The 22,653-nt window shown below is 45.1% G+C and overlaps 1 protein-coding gene across 1 annotated transcript in view; it reads right to left on the bottom strand.

Annotated features, from left to right (window-relative positions):
• CACNA2D3 (calcium voltage-gated channel auxiliary subunit alpha2delta 3) overlaps positions 1-22,653 on the bottom strand; it is an 858,873-nt gene that overhangs the window by 394,441 nt on the left and 441,779 nt on the right. Inside the window, exon 10 of the mRNA XM_059389977.1 lies at positions 3,905-3,994. Coding sequence (XP_059245960.1) covers positions 3,905-3,994 — 90 coding nt within the window. The remainder of the gene's footprint in view (positions 1-3,904; positions 3,995-22,653) is intronic.

The following is a 22,653-nucleotide window of genomic DNA, read 5'->3' as shown; positions in this document are numbered from 1 at the left end:
GCAAAGGCAGAGCAGGGAGGCATATGGAAGGTTTCCCTGGTTCAAAACTATTTTTGTTACCAGGATTTAAGGAAAGACATCTGCCACGTGTTGGTGATTTCTCTGGATCTGAGAGGTGCTGGGAGGTTAGTATCTTGGAGCCTACAAACATATTATGCCTGAAGGTGGACTTGGTAAGCTGTGACTTCTACAAGAGTCTAACTGTGAGGTTCTGATATGATATAAAGAGTTCTTGAGCCAATGTGTGTGGGTACCGGCATAAATACATCTTGAACAGGTCTGTTATGCAGAGGCGCACTGTGAGTCTCTGGGAAATGAGGATAGCATCTCGCCACCGTGACAACACTTATGCTGGACTACCTCGGCAGACCAGCATGCGCTGGGCATGTGGTGGGAAACACTGGCTTGGAAGGGTCTGGGAACAAAACCAATAAGTGGACAGGATGGGCAGAGAGAAGGTCAGAGGGCAAGGAAAAAGAGAGAGAGGACAATGAAGGCAAGCAGATGATCCTGAGGACGGGGGCAGGAAGTAAGACCAAAGCATCAGGAGCTCAAGTTGCTTCTAGAAGCCAAAGGCAGCCCGGCTAGAGTGGAAGTTGCCCAGTGTCTCCATGGCCACAGAGATGGCTCTCTCCACCCACACCAGCCCTGCTGAAAGGAATGCAGGTATGGCTTCATTGTGCTGAATCCTCAACCCTGGTCTACCAGGGCCAGGTTCATGGGCATGTGATGCAGTACGGGACCTCTCGCTCCATTTAACGCTTTGCTGCCTTTCTCTTAAGAGGCTTAATGACTTTTGGACAAGGGACCTGCATCTTCATTTTGCCCTGGACTTCACCAATTATGTGGCCAATGCTCTGTCTATTCCTGTTCCCATTTTACAGAAGAGGAAAATAAAGGTGAGGCTAAGCAGAGTTTTCTCAAGGTCACGCAGCAAGCTCTGACCAAGTCAGGCTTCTCAGCCCAACCTGCCTAACTCCAGAGTTCACAGACTTCACAAGACAAGCATCCCCCAAACTTGTTCCTTCGCTGCTTCTGCCAAAGAGCCAGGAAACAGAAACTTGCTGCAGGACAGCTCTCCACACAAGAGACTCACCAGCTCAGAGTAGCCTCCCCCTACTGTAGACAAGAGGCTCTTGAGGTGAAAAAACAGAATCAATTTTATCATTGTGACAAGTCCTTCCAATACGACCCTCTGGAAAGAGACTGTGAAGATGCAGAGCTTGGTATCTCCAAGCCCAGAGAAGGTTCCAAGCCCTATCCAGAGTTCAACTCAGAATTTAAAGGTGCAGCTTGGTCCCTTGCCCTATTTAGCTATGTTGATACATTATTCATAAGCTGTTAACAGGGATGGGCTGGCCCAAACACTGAACCTCACCTACATGTGAATTCTCTGCAGCCAGCAGCCCCGGGGCAGCAAAGTAAGAGGCAAGAGCCATGGGTTTAACTTGAGTTTAATTCAAGATGCTGATGTGGCACCTTACCTCCTGATTTTTCCCTCCCCTGCCCCCTGGACACTGGCTCAGGACCGAAACCTAAACGGCCTTCTGTGTGCCCATAGATATTAATGGTAAAAGGGAGTCGAGAATCAGGGCTTACCCTTGGCTGGAGAGGCCAGCGTCACTTAGTAACTAAAGCTCGAGATTTGGAGTTGGGCACAATTGGCCACCGGGATGAGCCATGTGACGGTGGGTAGGAGCTCTCCCGCACACTAACACGTGGGGCCCCCCACAGCAGCCTGGAGACTGAGTGCCGTGAGGCCGCTGAGCCTCTAGGGGCTCTTCCAAGTCCCACAACACCTCAATGGGACTGTGGCTCCGTTTAGTGCCTGTTTGCACTCAATTCTACCCCACGCCTCTCCCCAGGATGCCACAATCTCCAGGCTCCCCAGGAGTTTCGACCAGGTTCACCCAAAGGAGAATACTAGAAGGTACAAGGGAGAAGACAAGGCTTTCCTCAGCTAAGTCTCTCTTTTTTGGATCGGGGGCGTGGGCGCTTTCTGGCAATGGCTGCATCTTTTCCAAGACACCAGCTTCCACAGGGCAGGCCTTCCCCCTATGACCCAGCTCTCGCTAGGCAGCCCCTCCACGGTTCGATTCCATCTGGATGGTCACGGGGCGGAGGCTCCGATGGAGTCCCTCCCTCCTGCTAGTGCTAATTCCAAGATGGTTTCATTCTCTGTTTGGTTTCTGACCTTTTCCATCCCTTATGCAGACACAGCCCTGAAGTAAACCCATGCTGTTGGACACACCTAGAGCAATTTCTATTTCTTTTTTTTTTTTTTTAACTTCTTAATATGCTAACCTTCCTCCCCAGTCCAAGACATCAGTACGTGTCACCCAGATAATGTCAAGGCCTGGTTGTCTTCGTTTCTCAGTATAACAGTCAGAGAAATCCTGCTAAAACTCAAGTTGGTCACGTCATTCCCTTTTCAGACTCCAGGGACTGTCCATCCCGCACAGAGCAAGAGCCCAAGCCCCCACAGGAGTCATGAGGTCTGGTCCCTGCTCCCTCCCTGATCTCATTCCCTAGCCTGCTCTCCCCAACTTGGCTCCTAACACTGCTTTCCTCGCTGTATGGCACAAACAGCTCTGCCTCAGGGCCTTTGTACCTGTTCCCCTTGCTGGAAACTTCTTCCCCAAAATGAAATCGCTGCTCCCTCACTTCTTTAAGGTCTCTACTCCAGCCAAGGGCACCTAGGAGAGCTCTTTCGTGACTGCGCGGTATAAAGCAGCAAGTTCTTATTAAGCTAGAACAATGGGGCTGTTGTTCTCCATAAGACAACACACTTCATCTGCCTCTTCCCATTAGATCTGAGGTCAGTATAAACTTCCTCTGTAAAGGGCCACACGGTAACTATTTTAGGTTTTACAGACCATATGGTCTCTGTCGGAACTAATCAACTCCGCCCTTGTAATGCAAAAGCAGCCATAGAGGATAGGTAACCAGGTGGGCATGCATCCAGTCCCATAAAACAATTTTTACAAAAACAAGATGCAGGCTGGATTGGGCTCGTGGGCCATACTTTTCAAGCCTTTGCACTGGAACATGAGATGCATTAAGGCAAACACTTTGTCTAGTCTGTTCTCTGATGTGTTCTCAGTGTTTGGCATTAAATGATACAGAACCTGCATTAATAAAGAGAGTCATTGTGTTCCTAATACTCTGCCAGACTAAAAAGAACACAAAAGTCACACATGCACATTCTTTTAGCTTAACACATTTGGATTCAAAGGGCAGAGTCCCCAGCCCAGGACCCCCAGAGGTTTTCATGGGACGTTAACAGGTGCTACTTGAAAAACAGATTCTTGTTCTAAGAAGTGTAAGGAACAGTCGGTTGAGCAGCATTCCTTCCTGTTGTGCTTCCTGGAAATTTGATTATGTTACTGTGTATTGTGAATCTGCCAGGAGCTAGAAGAGAGAGAAGGATGGGTAGGGTGCTCCCTAAGCCTACGGCACAGAGAAAGCCCTTCTGCTAAACATTGCCACAGGCAGGGATCCGGTGTGAAACACAATGAGAATGAGTCCACACTATGAAGAAGCTGAAAGTTTCTGAGACGAGATCTGCATTGGAAGGTATTCAAGTGGGGGTGGTCCCAGAGTCAACAAGCACGGCGGGTGAAAGCCCCAACCGGAGGGCATGACTGGCTCTGTCTGGGGTGGGGGGGTTGGTTTGGCCTTACTGGCTGGATCTGGTTCCCCTGATGACTCAAATGGCCAGCCTCGCCCTCCCATCTGGTGCCTATAGATAGATATCACTCAGTGACAGCCAGGGTCAATAGTAGTGCCGGTCCACAGTAAATAAGTAAGTAAGTAAATAAATAAATAAATAAACTTAATAAAATAAAATAAAATTCCATCTCTTCTCCCAGACATAAGAAAGGCAAATTAAAGAGGAGCTTACGTCACTGAGAATGTTGAAGGCCTCGTTCAGAGCTATATCCAGCATTCCAATTCCTTTGGCAAAAAGTTTGTCCAGATGCTCCCGGAAATGCTGGAACAACAGAGTAGAGAATACATTAGCATCCAAATTGTTACATGAAATGCCATTCTCTAACGAACAGGTGCATACTAAGACCAACGAGTCTTGAACCAAAATGGTCATAATATGTTTTTATCCTTCAGCATTCAAAGCATAAGAACCTAGTCAATATAAAATTTACCTTCCATATGCATTTTCAGCTTTGATTACATTCTAGAAAATTCTGGTAGAAAGTACTATATTTATCTGAAGTTCCTACTTTTCTTTCTAGTTTCAGCTTTCATGACCCACACTATCCCCTTTGAGCCTCGAGTTTCCTGCTCCTGATCACACCTGGGACTCTACACATGCTCTCCTCTACGGGGGACCCCCTCTCCATCCATTTCCTAGCTCTTCTGCCACATTTTCCTCCCACCTATCTTTGGGACCTCAGTTTGGACATCACCCCCTTCTGGCCTAGGGGAACCTCCCAGACCCCTATCTCTGAGACCACCTCAGAATGCTTCCTTAGAACCCCATGATGCATCCCATGTACTTAGTACTTTGCATACAGGACTGCCAGTTAGATTCTGCCCCCATCCAAGACGATGACATTCCAGAGACTAGGCATGTCCAGTGGCCTACTCTGTCTCCCTTGATGACCACACATCTGATACACAAAAGTTTTCCAAAGAGCAAGAATAAAGACTGGATCACAAGGGAGCAAGATGGCAGAGGAGTAGACCTAAATTTCGTCCGGTCCCAGGAATTCACTAGATAGTTATCAAACCATTCTGAACACCTACAAACTCAACAGGAGATTGAAGAGAAGAGCAGCAATTCCAGGAACAGAAAAGCAACCACATTCTGGAAGGTAGGATGTGCAGAAAAGTGAATTCAAGGCAATATTTGGAAAGATAGACCACAGAGGGAGGGAGCCTCTGCCAGCTGGCTCCTGGCAAGTGAGAGGGCAATGGAACAGAAAATCGGAACTTTTATAAGTCTGCTCCACTGAGGGACATCACTCCAGTGGCTAAATGGGGTGGAACCCTTGCTGGGACAGTGTAGTCTCAGGTCCCGTGGGGGGGGAGGGGTACTTTTTTTTTTTTTTTTACTATTTTTCTTTGTTTTCTCAACTTATCAATTTGTTTTTTAAAAATATTTTCTACTTTTCATCTTTACAGAAAGATTGGGGGTGTCTGTGGCAGAGCTACCAGGTATCAGAGCAGGGAAGCCTGCAGCAGAGACTGAGCCGAGCAGTGGGCTCTCAGCTTGGTGTTACCTTAAACTATGATCTGAGGCACAGTTGGACCATTGCTCTTTGAGCAGGGACCCCACAAGTGGCAGGTCCAGGGAGACCTCTCCTTCCTCCTCCTCTCCTTCCTCCTGCAGGAGCACGCAGCAGGAATCAGCTGGAGACTCCAAACAGGGCTGTGTACCAGAGATGGGAAAGCCCAGTCACAGGCCAAGTGAGCTCGGAGTGCGGCCGGAGACCAGGGAGACAGGAGGGATTTACTGCTTTTCTCCAAGGGTGCTTTGAGGAGTGGGGTCCCAAGCTCTGGCTCCTCCGGGCGGGAGATTGGGAGGCTGCCATTTTCATTCCTGTCCTCCAGAGCTAGAGTTCAGGGAATAAAAACTCCTGAGAACAAACCTGAGCAGATTACTTAGCCCATCCTCCAGCAAGGGCGGCACAATTCCATCTCAGGCAAAGACATTTGAGAATCATGGCAATAGGCCCCTCCCACAGAAGATCAGCAAGAACATCCAGCCAAGACCAAGTTCATTGATCAACGAGAACTGCAAAGCTTCAGAGCTACAGGAATATAGCACATAGAATTTATGGCTTTTTTCCTCATGATTCTATAGCCTTTCAAAGTTAAAATTTTTTAATTTTATTTTTTCTTATTCTAGTTTAAAAAATTTTTCCCTCTTTCCTATTTTAACCATCTTATCAATATCATTTTAAAAATTTTTTAAATTTTCTATAGTCATATTCTATCCCTTCATTGTATTTAAACTTATTATTTATATACATATAAGTTTTTCTTTCTTTAAAATTTTGGGATACAGGTTCTTCTATCAGACCAAAATACACCCTAAATCTAGTATATGGCTTTGTTCTGGTCTTCTGGTCTCCTGCCTGATCACATTCTCTCCTTTTTTTCTTTTCTTTTCTTTTCTTTTCTTTCTTCTTCTTCTTCTTCTTTTTTTTTCTATTTTTCTTTGTTTTTTTTCAACTTATCAATTTGTTTTTTAAAAATCTTTTCTACTTTTCATCTTTATAATCATGTTCTATCCTTTCATCATATTTACCCATTTTTTTGGTATATATGTATGTGTGTGTGTGTGTGTGTGCATGTGCGTATTTTTCTTTCTTGAAACTTTTGAGAAGCAGTTACTTCTAACAGACCAAAATACACCCAAAATCAAGTGTTTGTCTCTGTTATGTTCAATAACCTCATCATATTTATTTTCTTTTTCTTCTCTTTTTTCCCCAGTTTAGGGTCTCTTCTGATTTGTTTAGTGTATATTTTTCTGGGGTTGTTGTTACCCTTTTAGCATTTTGTTCTCTCATTCATTTATTCTTCTCTGGACAAAATGACAAGGCAGAAAAATTCACCTCAAAAAAAAAAAAAAAAGAAAGAAAGAAAGAAAGAAAGAACGAACAAGAGGTAGTACCCTAGGGACATAATCTGTATGGACATTAGTAAGATGTTGGAAATAGAGTTCAGAATGACGATTATAAAGATACTAGCTGGGCTTGAATAAAGCATAGAAGATGCTAAAGGATCCTTTCTGGGGAAATAAAAGAACTAAAATCTAACCAAGTTGAAATTTTAAAAAGCTACTAATGAGGTGCAATAAAAAGTGGAGGCTCTTACTGCTAGGATAAATGAGGCAAAAGACAGAATTAGTGATACAGATGACTAAGTGATGGAGAATAAAGAAGCTGAGAAAAAGAGAAATAAACAACCACTGGATCAAGAGGGGAGAATTCAAGAAATAAGTAATAGCATAAGACAAAACAATATTAGAATGATTGGGATCCCAGAAGAAGATGAAAGAGAGAGAGAGGGGCGATGGTATATTGGGGCAAGTTATAAATAAGAACTTCCCTAATTTGGGGAAGGAAACAGTTATCAAAATCCAGCAGGCACAGAGAATCTCCCTCAAAATCAATAAAAATAGGTCAACACCCCATCATCTAATAGTAAAACTTACAAGTCTCAGAGGCAAAGTGGAAATCCTGGAAGCAGCTCAGGACAAGAAGTCTGCAACCTACAATGGTAGAAATATTAGATTGGCAGCAGATCTATCTACAGAGACCTGGAAGGCCAGAAAGGACTGCATGATATATTCAGAGCACTAAATGAGAAAAATATGCAGCCAAGAATATTATATCCAGATAGGCTGTCATTGAAAATAGAAAGAGAAATAAAAAGCTACCAGGACAAACAAAGACTAAAAGAATTTGCAAACAGCCCTAAGCAAAAAGAGAGCTTAAAAGTAACATAGACTGGAAATGAACAGAGAAAATATACAGTAACAGTCACCATACAGGCAATAAAATGGCACTAATTTCATATCTTTCAATAGTTACCCTAAATGTAAATGGGCTCAATGCCCCAATCAAAAGACACAGGGTATCAGAATGGATAAAAAATCAAGACTCATCGATATGCTGTCTGCAAGAAACTCATTTTACACCTAAAGACACCTCCAGATTTAAGGCGAGGGGTGGAAAACAATTTACCATGCTAATGGACATAAAAAGAAAGCTGGGGTGGCAATCCTTATATCAGACAAACTAGATTTTAAGCCAAAGACTACAATAAGAGATGAGGAAAGACGCTGTATCATACTCAAAGGCTCTGTCCAACAAGAAGATCTAACAATTTTAAATATCTATGCCCCTAACATGGGAGCAGCCAACTATATAAACCAATTAATAACAAAATCAAAGAAACACAATGACAATAATACAATAATTGTAGGGGACCTTAACACCCCCTTTACTGAAATGGGACAGATCATCTAAGCAAAATATCAACAAGGAAATAAAGGCTTTAAATGACACACTGGACCAGATGGATATCACAGATATATTCAGAACATTCCATCCCAAAGCAACAGAATACACATTCTTCTCTAGAGCACATGAAACATTCTCCAGAATTGATCACATCCTGGGTCACAAGTCAGATCTCAACTGGTACCAAAAGATTGGGATCATTCCATGCATGTTTTCAGACCACAATGCTTTGAAACTGGAACTCAACCACAAGAGGAAAGTTGGAAAGAACTCAAATACATGGAAGCTAAAGAGCATCCTACTAAAGAATGAGTGGGTCAACCAGGAAATTAAATAAGAATTTTAAAATATTCATGAAGACAAATGAAAATGAAAACACAACTGTTCAAAATCTTTGGGATGCAGCAAAGGTGGTCCAAAAGCAAAGTATATAGCAATATGAGACTTTCTCAAGAAACAAGAAAGGTCTCAAATACACAACCTAACCCTACACCTAAAGGACCTGGAGAAAATACAGCAAACAAAGCCTAAACCTATAAGAAGAAGAGAAATAATAAAGATCAGAGCACAAATCAATGAAATAGAAACCCAAAGAGCAGAACATATCAAGGAAACTAGGAGCTGGTTCTTTGAAAGAATAAGATTGATAAACCCCTGGCCAGACTTATCAAAAAGAAAAGAGAAAGGACTCAAAGTAATAAACTCAGGAATGAAAGAGGAGAGATCACAACCCACACCAAAGAAATACAAACAATTATAATAACATATTATGAGCAACTATATGCCAGCAAATTAGACAATCTGGAAGAAATAGATGCATTCCTCAAAACATATAAACAACCGAAACTGAATCAGGAAGAAATAGGAAACCTGAACAGACCCATAACCAGTAAGGAGATTGAAGCAGTCATCAAAAATCTCTCAACAAAAAAGAGCCCAGGGCCAGATGGCTTCTACCAAGCATTTAAAAAAGAATTCATACCTATTTTCTTGAAACTGTTCCAAAAAATAGAAATGGAAGGAAAACTTCCAAACTCATTTTATGAGGCCAGCATTACCTTGATCCCAAGGCCAGACAAAGACCCCATCAAAAATGAGAACTACAGACCAATATCCCTGATGAACATGGATGCAAAAATGCTCAACAAAATACTAGCCAATAGGATCCAACAGTACATTAAAGGATTATTCACCATGACCAAGTGGGATTTATTCCTGGACTGCCAGGTTGGTTCGACATCCACAAATCAATTAATGTGATACAATATATTATTAAAGGAAGAACAAACATGTATGATATTCTCAATAGATGCTGAAAAAGCATTTGACAACGTACAGCATCTTTTCTTGATCAAAACTCTTCACAGTATAGAGATAGAGGGTACATACCTCAATATGATCAAAGCCATCTGTGTAAAACCTACAGCGAATATCATTCTCAAAGGAGAAAAGTTGAAAGCTTCTCCCCTAAGGTCAGGAACACCGCAGGGATGTCCATTATCACCATTGCTATTCAATGTAGTACTAGACATTCTAGCCTTAGCAATCAGACAACAAAAAGAAATAAAATGTGTCCAGATCAGCAAAGAAGAAGTCAAACTCTTACTCTTTAAAGATTATATGAAACTTTATGCAGAAAACCCAAAAGACTACACCCCAAAACTGCAAGAACTCATACAGGAATTCAGTAAAGTATCAGGATATAAAATCAACGCACAGAAATCAGTTGCATTTCTACACACCAACAATAAGACAGAAGAAAGAAAAATTAATGAGTTGATCCCATTTACAATTTCACCCAAATCCATAAGATACCTAGGAATAAATCTAACCAAAGAGGCAAAGAACCTATACTCAGCAAACTATAAAATACTCATGAAAGAAACTGAGGAAGACACAATGAAATGGAAAAATGTTCCATGATCATGGATTGGAAGAACAAATATTGTGAAAATGTCCATGCTACCTAGAGCAATCTACACATTTAATGCAATCCTTATCAAAATACCATCAACTTTTTTCAAAGAAATGGAACAAATAATCCTAAAACTTATATGGAACCAGAAAATACCCTTAATATCTAGAGGAATGTTTAAAAAGAAAACCAAAGCTGGGATCATCACAATTCCAGACTTCAAGCTCTATTACAAAGCTGTAATCAAGACAGTATGGTACTGGCACAAAAACAGACACATAGATCAATGGATCAGAACAGAGAGCCCAGAAATGGCCCCTCAACTCTATGGGCAACTAATCTTCAACAAAGCAGGAAAGAATGTCCAATGGAAGAAAGACAGTCTCTTCAACAAGTGGTGTGGGAAAATTGGACAGCCAGAAGAATGCAGAAGAATGAAGCTGGACCATTTCCTTATACCACAAAAATAGACTCAAAATGGAAGAAAGACCTCAGTGTGAGACAGGAATCCATCAAAATCCTTGAGGAGAATAGAGGCAGCAACCTCTTTGACCTCAGCTGCAGCAACTTCTCCCTAGAAACATCACCAAAGGCAAGGGAAGCAAGGGCAAAAATGAACTATTGGGACTTCACCAAGATCAAAAGCTTTTGCACAGAAAAGGAAACACTCAACAAAACCAAAAGACAGCCCACAGAATGGGAGAAGATATTTGCAAATGACATATCAGACAAAGGTATCCAAAATCTATAAAGAAATTACCAAAGTCAACAACCAAAGAACAAAGAATCCAATCAAGAAATGGGCAGAAGAGGTGAACAGATATTTCTGCAAAGAAGACATCCAAATGGCCAACAGACACATGAAAAAGTGTTCCACATCACTTGGCATCAGGGAAATACAAATCAAAACCACAGTGAGATACTACTTCACACCACTCAGAATGGCTAAAATTAACAAGTAAGGAAACGACAGGTGTTGGAGAGGATGTGGAGAAAGGAAACCCTCCTACACTGTTGGTGAGAATGCCATCTGGTGCAGCCACTCAGAAAACAGTACAGAGGTTCCTCAAAAGGTTGAAAATAGAGCTACCCTATGACCCAGCAATTGTGCTACTGGGTATTTACCCTAAAGATATAAATGTAGTGATCTGAAGGGGCATGTGCACCCAAATGTCTATGGCAACAATGTCCACAATAGCCAAACTACAGAAAGAACCTAAATGTCCATCAACAGATGAATGAATGAAGAAGATGTGGTGTAGGGGGGTGGGGTTATGGACACTGGGGAGGGTATGTGCTTTGGTGAGTGCTGTGAAGTGTGTAAACCTGGCGATTCACAGACCTGTACCCCTGGGGATAAAAATATATGTTTATAAAAATTAAAAAATTAAAAATAAAGAAAAAGGAAGATGTGGTGTGTGGTGTGTGTGTGTGTGTGTGTGTGTGTGTGTGTGTGTGTAAACATACATACAGTGGAATATTATGCAGCCATCGAAGAAACCCAAAATCTTGCCTTTTGCAATGAGGTGGATGGAACTAGAAGGTATTATGCTAAGCGAAAGAAGTCAATCAGAGAAAGACAATTATCACACGACCTCACTGATAAGAGGAATTGAGAAACAAGACAGAGAATCATAGGGGAAAGGAAGGAAAAATGAAACAAGATGAAACCAGAGAGGGAGACAAACCATAAGAGACTCTTAATCTCAGGAAACAAACTGAGGACTGCTGGAGGGGAGGGGAATGGGAGGGATGGGGTGGCTGGGTGATGGACTTGGGGAGGGTATGTGCTATGGTGAATGCTGTGAATTGTGTGAGACTGATGAGGTACAGACCTGTACCCCGGAAACAAATAATGCACTATATGTTAATTTAAAAAATTGGATCACAAGGTAAGACTTGTGATTATGGCAAGGGGGACACAGGCTAGAACTCAGAAGAGCTTCATGTGATCTGCAAAATGGGAACAAGTCTCTTCAGAGACAGCTCCCAGGGCCATCTGCCTAGTTTTTTCCACAGAAGCCCGGCATGAGTTGGAGAGTAAAGGCAGCAAAGGGAAGTAACTGTGGAGCCCATTACATTCCTGCTTCTCAGCAAAGAGGCAAGAGTGGTCTAGGCATGTGCCCAGGGACACATGAGCCAGTGGGATGTCCACTGACCCAAAGCTCATGTCCACAGTGGCACAGCTGCTTGGCATTACTTTCCAACTGCCCTATTCCAAAACCACTTCTCTTCTGCGGAAATGAATTGCTCTCTCCTCAAAGGCATCCACGCCCTGGTCTGCTGGAGAAACTGGACAGAGGAGTCACGAGGAAGGAGAGGGGCAGGAAGGGTGTGCTCATGGAAAATGTTGGCTGGTGATTTCCTGGCTGTGGAATGGCTTTATCTCTCTTCCATGCCCTGGGGCCCATCAACACCCCAAACAGTCTATCAACATGGTGACATCCACTTATGATGTGTCTGCCTTAGAACCCCAAAACTGACTGTGGAGTAAGAATAGAGAGATCAATCCTTGGACATGGCCAATGGTTCTAAGATGCTTCTCTCCCAGGCTCTCCTTAGGGAGCAGCAGGAACCACACCGGTCATGGGGGTGGGTGGGCTGCAGGTTTGCTGGCAAACTGAACTGGAAAGTTTTGGTGGGTCCTCACAGTGATTCAGCTTTAATGACAACCAGACCTAACATGAATCAAGACTGGATTTGAAGTTGGCTGCTCACACTGGGAATATTCATGTCACCCACAAGACCCCTTCCTGGGCCCACCCCTCCCTCACAGCGATCATGCCCTCATGCTCACCAGAGCAGCCACGGTTATGGAAACCTGCTTCGAGTTAGGTCCCTAGCAAATATCATGCAATTGTGTCCTCACAACAACCTTGTAAGGTTCCATCAACCCACTTTGCAGATGGGAAGAGTGAGGCTCAGCCCTGCACCTCAGTTCACACATCTCCTAGCTGCCTGGCCCAGGTTCTACCCCAGGTCTGCTTCACCCATTCTAATGCCTCCTTCTTTCTCCTATACGCCTGCTATTTTTTTGTTTGTTTGTTTTTTAGTACTTTGTAAGCCAGGCACTGGCCAGGAGCTCTTCATCTTTACACCTGGATTACAGCAGAGTCTACAGGTGACTATCTGAGTCAGTAGGCTTGAACCATGGGGGAGAAAAATGCCAATGGCCAGGGACCCAGGCAAACCACACAGCTGGGAACCAAGCCTTACACTCCTCTGCTCTTCCTGCTGGATTTCCAAGCCCCAACAGGATGTTGAGCACATGGCATGTCCTTCATGAGCACTTGGTGAACAAATCCAGACAGTTAATTAAATCCGAGGATGCCCAGGTGTCCTGGCTGCAGGTGGGTGGGAGAGGATCAAACCAGATCAGTCTGCCTGCTCCACGAATCTCCACCTTCGGAGACCTGACTCAAGATCAGCCTGCCTGCTCCACGAATCTCCACCTTCGGAGACCTGACTCACGGGCGAGTAACCACCACCAGGAAGGCTCTGCAGGCACCTCGGGGCCGATCCCACACACCCCACAGGACATTGTGACATGCCCATCACACAGACTGCGGGAAGGCTGGACTTTAAAGGGCCCCAGGTTCATATTGCTGTGGCCAGACCCTGCTTTGACAAAGTTCATTCTATTCATCTGATGTCATTTCTGTCAACTGCATTTAATTGTGCTCAGCCACACAAGTTTACACAGTATTGTTTTTTATTAATAACATAGCAACCCCATTTAATTTGTCTTTTAATCCATGTGTCATGTGCAGAAAGAAGGTTTCGGGCAATGGTTGCTTTTATTGCCGGACACTTAGAGGAAAATGCAATAACGTGCCATGGAGTTCCCCTCGACTCAGTTTTATAACAAAGTCAGTTCTGATTTTATTTCTTCCTGGGACAAATCTGGTCTCTAGAGTACATGGGAAGAATATGTCCCCGGGTTAAGGGGTTCCAAATGCCATCACAGATGAAGGACACACACTATCTCTTTCTTTCCCTCTCCTCTCCCTCATATCCAGACTCCATTTTTTCCTCCACCACACCTGGACCAAATCTGCTCCATCACCCTGGTCTTCCAGGCTGTGTTTAACCTTCAGCCCACCTCTGGTCTTACACAAAACCAGCCCACCTCTTGTCTTACACAAAACCACATCCAGAGATGTGGTTCCACCAAGAGCTGCCCTGTCCCCTATGGCAGCCATGAGCTAAACGTAGCCATCCACATTTTACATAAAATGAAAAAAGTTGCTTCATCCCTCAGCCACATTTCAAGTGCTCAGTAGCCCCATGTCTGGTGGCTACTGCACTGGAGAGTGAAGATCAGAGATGTTCTCCATCATCACATCAAGTTCTAATGGGCAGAACTCACCTGGAGAGACTCAGGCTAGAGGCGTCCTTCCTTCTCCCCAAGCCACTGACCAAGGATGAGTCGGAGGAAACTCTAAGGCTTGTACACAGTGGATATGTGTGATTTTTGTCTGTTTAACACCCATTCCCCTTTTTCTGATTTTCCTTCTCCTCCAGCACCTCATCATTCTTACGGTTTGGGTGAGGCTAACAACTCTCTTCCTCCTTCCCAGATCAAGGGGCGAGCCCATTTATCAGGCTTGACCAATTTGTGAATTCCATCCCAACTTCTACAAGGCACCATCAGGTATGGGCATATGACCCAGTCCCTCTACCAAAATGTGGAGAAGAAAACTCTCTCTCCCCTGAGATTCTCTATGAGAGGTGGGGAAGAAGTCTGGGGCTGCCAACAGCCATCAAGCCACTGGGCAGGAAGAGCTCCCCTGAATAAAGGTAATGGCCAAGCTAACAGAGAACATAATGGAGGGGGCAAGACAGTATCACGACAGCATGGTTGGAGCTCCTAGAACCAAGCATGCCCAGCTTTTTCAGGTAAGTGAGCCAATAAATTTGCTCCTTTGCCTGCCCAGATCTAGCTGGATTTGGGCCACTTAACTGAAAGGAAAGGACCTTGATGACTACAACCATCCCAAGGACCCTGGCCAGGACAATGCCTCCAAAGCCCCCGCCCTGGATTACAAGGATCCTCGACATCCCCATCCCCCCATCCCTTTCCAATCACTGCACCACATCAAGTGGTTTACTGTCCTGTGCCCCTGCCAACAGAGTAAAGCATTTCGCCGCATGCATTGAACACCCCCTGCATTCACTGTTCATGACACGGAGTGATCTGCCAAGGAGGAACCCTAAGGATGTGCACTCCGAGGGTAGAGTCTGGAAGAGAAGGAAGGGGCCTGGCCCACCGCTCTGCATCCTCTCCATCAATACATTCTTCTGCTTCTCTGCTCTCAGTTGTGGTGGCTCTGAGGTTCAAAATGTGTCCTATCTGATGCCAGCACATTGTAATTGTTGTACGTAAGCTATTGCTACTATACTCCATGGACTCTGGAAGGAAAAAAAACCAAACTGAAGTAGGAGACTGAGACTGAGTCCTAGTTTCTGGTTATGCTATTTACCAGCTATGAGAACCTGAGGCAAGTAGCTTTGGCCCTCGGGCCTAAGTTTCTCTCCCGGTGACATGGTGGGAGAGAATGGTGACATGGTGACATCAGAACGTGGCTGCACAGTGGTGGGAGAGTGAGGACGCAGCAGACCGCGGAGCAGCAGACAGAAGCCAACAAGCCTGAATTCCAGGGCTGCCTCCCACACTCTCTCAACACCTGAGTGAGACGCTGCCTTCCCGGGGGTCCTTGATCTCTCTCTTAACGCAAGGCATATTGGGCTGACCTCTCGCTGAGAGGACGGGAAAGAAGTCATCGGAAAGAACAGGGATGCAGAGAAATGGGAGACTGTGTCAATTTCATATTCACTAAAACAAATATGTGGGAAAAAAATCCTACAAAACTTTATACCTCCAATACATTCTAAGCCAAATTCCTGCTTTGCAGCTTTACAGTCTAACACAGGCCTTGGAAAATGACTTCTATTGCCCTGTGAGGGCCAGATTTTATTATACGGAGGAAAACGCGTGGTTGATTTCATGACACCGAGACCCGAGTGCCTTCCAGAGCCTGCTCCAGAGAACCGAAGGTTCAAGACAGCTCGAGCCAGGAAGACGCACCCCAATCGTGTGCCAGAAGGTGGCCCATTTCCATTATTTTTTCCTAAATTAAAATAAACAATTTATTGGAAATGGGGACAGTTCCATTTTATTATTAAACTTCAGTAAAGGAGGAGGAGGGTGGCTTTTTATCTCTGCTTCATGCACTCAGGCAGCATATGCTGCTGCCCAGGAAGAGGCCTGGCTTCCAAAGCAATTAGCACGGCTTAATGTCTGGGGAGATAACGGGGAGCGCCCGAGTGCCAGCAGCCCCAGTGCGGCTGCTTATCTCCGCGCAACAGTCACAACGTCCAGGCCAGCAGAAGGGCCTGGAGAAATAACCCTCTCCCTCCACCAGCATTTGATTTGGTTGAGTCCACTCTGATAGCGCTCTTTGTGATAACAGCAATCATGTTTTCTCCTGTCGACATAATTATAACGAATGCTTGAGTCCTCCCAATAAGAAGCAGGGAACTGAAGGGAAAAGTGGACATCAGGAGACAAAACCATCCCCCATCCGCAGAGCTGGCGGTCCTGGCTGGGAGGCTGTCGGGGGGTGGGGGGGTGGCCAGGCTAACGTCCCCCGCCCCCGTCCACGATCCTCAACCTGGTCACTGGCATTCAGCAGACCTGAATTTTATACCCACTAGGTGTGGAGGACGGTCACAGCAGCATCTCAGCTATGGGAAGGCTTTCAGAAATTCTCACCCAAGTCCTCCAACGGTGGCCAACACTGGCCAAAGGAAAACTGCATGCCGGGCGCTGTGGGCCTTTCGTGCATCACCTCGCCTGGTCCTCCTAACATCCTTAAAAAGTACTATTGGGATCCTGTTTGATGTAAGGGCCAATCGAGTCTCCGAAGGGTGTTATGTTTGCCCAAGGTGGGTGAGGAAGTATGAGGAGAGGGAGTCTCCAAATGCTGAACCCCATCCGTGAACCCCTGTGCCACACAGTCCTTCTGAACACTCAGAGCACAGCTTTCCGCATCCCGGACACAGTCCAGCCTGCGGGGGGGCATCTAGAGTCTGGGGGGCAAAGTTGCAATTCCATTCGGGGCTGTCTGCCTGGGCATGTGGCCTGTACAGTCACCCCGGGCCCCGCGCTCAGGAGGGCCCTGGGCTTGGCTTCATGCTTCACTATCCCTGGCTTGAGATTTGTAGTAATTTTACTTTTGAATGTGTAACTAGCAAACGCAGTCCCCTGGAACAAGGTCATGCATGTGAGCGGAGCAGGTACAGGGGGCTCTGCATGCCCCCCGTGTGTCTCCCTGCGTGTTCACACCCAGCACCCCTCTACCCCCTGGGGCCGGGAGCCCAGAATCCTGGGCAAGAGTGACAGTGCAGGCCTTCATCAGACATGCTTGACTTTATAGCTACTTAGCACCGTGCTGTCCAGTGGCTTAAGGGACATGTTTACTAACAAACTAAACTTGAGAAGAAATGGAACTACTTAGCACCGTGCTGTCCAGTGGCTTAAGGGACATGTTTACTGACAAACTAGGGTCACGTGTACCTGGCTCAACCTGCCCAGGGGCCAGAGCCAAGGCTGCCAGATAAAAACTAAACAAACTAAACAAGCCCTTTATAGGCCCTCCCACTGCCAGCTCTATTAGCAATAGACATGCTCCCACTTGCCTTCTCAAATAGGGAAATGGCCTGTGTCAATGAAGTGAACCCAAACAGACAAGTGTCTGTCTCATTTTGATGGCAGAGAGCCCTGTGGTCCCCTTTGCAAACACAAAGTGCAAAGGCCCGTTGGCCAGAGACCCAGAGGGCGTCCGTACCTTCTTCTGACCCAACTAGGGTAGAAACTAGGGCGCGTGTGATGATTAGTGTAAACACGGGTGTCATTCCTCCTGACCACACCCCAGCAACGCCAACCCTGGGATCCTCCTCCCAGGCTCCCCCGGCTGAACCTGACTGCGTCCTTGGGGGTTAGACACACACACACACACACACACCAGTGACCTAGGGCAGTGCCCAGTCAACACAGTTTACAGGAAGGGCACACGCTTCATGGTCCAGGCTCTGCGGCCTCAGTCTGGTATTTGATTCCAGTGGGGGAAGGAGACAGTGACATGGTCTTTCTCAAACATGACAAGAGAATGGCCCAAGAGGCTGGTGGTATTAACGAGCAGGCCCAGATGTTTGCAATTTGGGAGAGAAAGTACAGACAGGGACAGAACTTTGTCTGGGACAGGCCTGCTTTCTCCTCCATGCTGTCTGTAACACACTGAAGTGTCTGAAGGCAGCAGCTGTTTCGTGCTGATGCCAAATTGGAGACCAGGATGATCTCCTGGATGTGAACAACCAACACTGTTTCACACCAGGTGGTTACGTTCATAACAACGTCGTTTTGATGGCAAAGGCGCTACTTACACCAGGTGAGACAGCGGCAATGAGCCAGAGCTGGTGGGTCTCTAGGATGGGAAAGTACCTCCAGTGGGACAGGTGCCTCCACCAAAGCCATCCATGGGGGTGGGGGCAAGGCTGTGTCCCAGAAGACTCACAGCTAGAGCCTGTGAGATCACTGTCCTCTCCGTCGGGTGTTGGAGGGAATGTGCTCTGGGCCCCTCTGAGAGACAGAGAGAAGCCACAGCCCAAATGCTACCAGGACAGATATGCCCACTTTGTGTCTCAACTCTGCAACAGTATGTGTCTCAACAGTAGGCCCTACCCTTAATCCCCATCTTTTGGACTTTTCTGAAGGTCCAAGTTCATCCTCTATAAACGTTAGGAAGACCTTGATTTGATTCAAATCTGCTTCTTGGAGGAAGAATGCTTTCATCAGTTCAGTGACAAGAGCAGACAGAAGTCACCATTTCGGTTCATGCCGAGCACCATGCCAAGCTCTGTGGAAGCTTTGACTCTGAAGACATGTGTATATAGAGCCTGCATCCAGGGGGAACGGAATGCAGAGGCAGCCCTGGGGAGGCGGAGGGCTCTTCTCCATCAAGCCATCCCCTCACAGTCAGGGTCAGGAGGACACAGATGCAAAGCTACAGCCCGGACTGGAAGGTGGTAGATGCCAGGAACACACATCTGGAGTCATGGTCCGGGGGGTGGGGGAAGAGGTGAAGGATGTTCCCTGACCCGCACACACACACACACACAGTGTCCACTCAGTGACAGCAACACTCATTTCTGGGACAGCCTGGCAAAGATGCGGGACCCCAGGGATGACTAAATGAGAACTTTCTTGGCATAATCACTTGGAAGATTTTCATAGTTTTATAAAACTTGTACTCAATTAAAACATATCTGTTTCAGTGACCTCTATTTTGCTAAATTAATTACATATGGATATCAAATTTAATTGTCTGAATGGAAGAATCCATTCTCATTTGAGTCAGTGAATAAACAAATACTCTGCATGGCCCTGTGATTTTTTTTAAGGGATGTATCAACATTTGACCAGTCCCCTACTGATGAAAGTTTAATTTTTTACTGTCTTATTGTTTCAGACATTACTACTGTCAAATATTTGTACATTTGTACACACATTATAGCGTCACAATGCATATGCTTATAGTAATACCAGCATAGCGACTTCACAGAAAGTTCCTAGGTCAATAATTTCTGCATTTATACCATGCAGGGTTATAATTAGAATTTAATGAGATAATGTAGACCAAGGGCTTAGAACAGCCCAGCACACATATCAAGCAGTCAATAAAGGCTAGGTGTAACCACTAGGACACTGACGGCACTGTTATTTTTGAGGCTATTCGAGTACCCAAACTGAAATTCTGAGAACAAAAACAGAAAACCACTAAAAGTCTATCTGTATGACTTATTTCACTCAGCATAATCTCCTCCAGTCCCGTCCATGTTGCTACAAAAGTTGGGTATTCATCCTTTCTGATGGAGGCATAATGCTCCATAGTGTATATGGACCACATCTTCCTTATCCATTTGTCTGTTAAAGGGCATCTTGGTTCTTTCCACAGTTTGGCAACCATGGCCATTGCTGCTATAAACATTGGGGTACAGATGGCCCTTCTTTTCACTACATCTGTATCTTTGGGGTAAATACCCAGTAGTGCATATGGTTTCACTTATTTGTGGAGCATAACAAATGGCATGGAGGACATGGGGAGTTAGAGAGGAGAAGGGAGTTCGAGGAAATTGGAAGGGGAGGTGAACCATGAGAAACTATGGACTCTGAAAAACAATCTGAGGGTTTTTAAGGGGTGGGGGGTAGGAGGTTGGGAGAACCAGGTGGTGGGTATTAGAGAGGGCACGGATTGCATGGAGCTCTGGGTGTGGTGCAAAAATAATGAATACTGTTATGCTGAAAATAAATAAAAAATAAATTAAAAAAAAAAAGTCTATCTGTAGGGAAAGCAAAGTCATTAGCTCCTATTAGGGGACAACTGGGAACAATGGCTCAGTGACGCATTCCGGGCTGGATCTCTGTGTCTCTCTCGCCTGGAATCACTTGGCTTTATTCTGCCAGTGGGCTCTTGACCACACAGCTGCCTACATCAGTAGTGGCATGTGTACCTGGCTCAGCCTGCCCAGTGGCCAGAGCCAAGGCTGCCAGATAAAATCAGAATGCCCAATCAACTTTGAATTTCAGATAAGCCATTATGTTGGAAATGTATCCAATGTTTATCTGAGATTCAAAGTTAAGTGGGTGCCCTATTTGTTATTTGTTTTGCTAAATCTGGCACCTCTACACCAGACCAATTTCCACAATATTTCTATCAGAAGAGCCTCCAGAAACACTCTGATTAGCCCAGCCTAGGCCTGTGCTCATCGGGTGACCAGAGAATGGGACCGTTGGCTTACCCAGGTCTGGATCATGTGCCCATGTGCCCATTTTCTGAACTTGAGGTTGTAGTGGCAAGATCTGGGGAAAGTCCCACCTGAACTCTAGCAAACAGTTTTGGTACGACAGAGGGATTTCGCTGAGAGGAGGAAGGAGGGGGATTCGGGACAGAGAAGAACTGATGTATAAGCAGCTTGTGGGCGAGGTGTAGCCCTTCACTGGCTTAGTTCACATTCTCAATGTGCTGACACAGTGGGGGAAGCAAAGATGTGTCCAAATACACACACACACACACACACACACACACACACACACACAAACACACTCTTCCACAGTGAGCAAGGGCTTTACTCTGCAGCATACTGACAGGCAAACACATGTAGAGAGGAGATAAGAAACAAATGGCAGCTTTCCCCAGAGAAAATCACAATGGGCCTCTAAAAAGTGAGAGTAAAGGATTTCTAGAAAATAGGTGGTCCTGTGAATGGTTTGAGGTCTAGTGGAAAAAATGCCTGCCACAGAAGAAAAGATAACACTGCCGATAACTAGTATTTATTGGGCACTTTCTGTGTACCAGCCTTGGCTTGAGCACTCACAAGTGGTGTGTCCTTCAAGCCTTACAACAAGCCCCAAAGATAGAGCATTTTCATTACCCTCCTTTTATAAATGGAGAAACAGTTTCAGATGTTTCACATCACTTGACAAGATCTCCCAGCTAATGAATGGCAGGGCTGAGATTTAAATCCAAGCATCCTGTCTTTAAAATATATATTGTCACCAACCCCCTGCCCCCCGAATCTTTTCGTTATAGAAAACTTCAGTTACCAACTCATGGTGAATCTTATTTTATCAATATCCCACTACTACTCTCTTCCATCCCCCTTATGGGAGCCAGCCTCCAAGATGGCCTCCAACGGTTCTCCCCTCCTGATATTTACACCCTTGTGGGGGGCCCACCCAGGGTAGTGGCTCTGTGATCCAGAGTTAGTCTCTATGACCAAGAGAATACAGCAGTGATCATAAGCCACTTGTAAGGTGAGGTTGCAAATGACACTATGGCTTCTGTTATGGTTGACTTCCCAATCCCTATTGGATAATTCACTCTAGGGAGAGCAACCGCTTTGATGGGAACAGCCCTATGGAGTTGCCCACATGGTAAGGCACTGAATCTTCCAACCATATAGCTATCAAGGAACTGAGATCTCTCCCCAACAGCCACATACATGAGTTTACAAGTAGATCTTCCATCCTAGTCAAGCCTTCAGATGACTGCGGCCCTTAGCCAGGATCCTGCATGCAACCTTATGAGAGACTCTGACCCAGGACCATCCAGCTGGGCCACTCTCAGGTTCCTGACCCTCAGAAAATGTGTGAAATAACAAACATTTCTTGTCTTAAGCTGTTACATTTTGGCGTAATTCATTTTACAACAACAGATAACTAACACACTTTAATCCAGATTATTTTGAAGCCTATCCCAGACATCACATTATTTCATCTGTGATCATGTCAATATAATACGTGTCTCTGAAAGAAAAAGACTTTTAAAACCAAAAGCATAATAGTCATTCTACATTATGTCAGTCATGGTCACAGTCACAGTTTGAATCAGGATTCAAATAAAGTCCCCATGTTGTGCTTTGTTGAAAGGGGGCATCTTAAATCTCTCATTCCAGAGTTTTCACTATTCTTCTCACAATTTTTCATTGAAGAAACCAAGTTGCTTCATGAAGAGTGTCTCAGAATCCAAATTCTACTGACTGCTATTCTGAGGTGTCACTTAACATGCTCCTCTGTCCCCTACATATTAGTAAACTGATAGTTAGATTTAGGGCTTGATCAGCTTCAGGGATGACTACTAATGGATGGACAGATATATTTACTTCCTTTATGCTATTGTCACT

Source organism: Mustela nigripes, chromosome 2 (assembly GCF_022355385.1).
Source record: "Mustela nigripes isolate SB6536 chromosome 2, MUSNIG.SB6536, whole genome shotgun sequence".
Classification (NCBI taxonomy): Eukaryota; Metazoa; Chordata; class Mammalia; order Carnivora; family Mustelidae; genus Mustela; species Mustela nigripes.
This window is presented reverse-complemented; position numbering and strand designations above follow the sequence as displayed.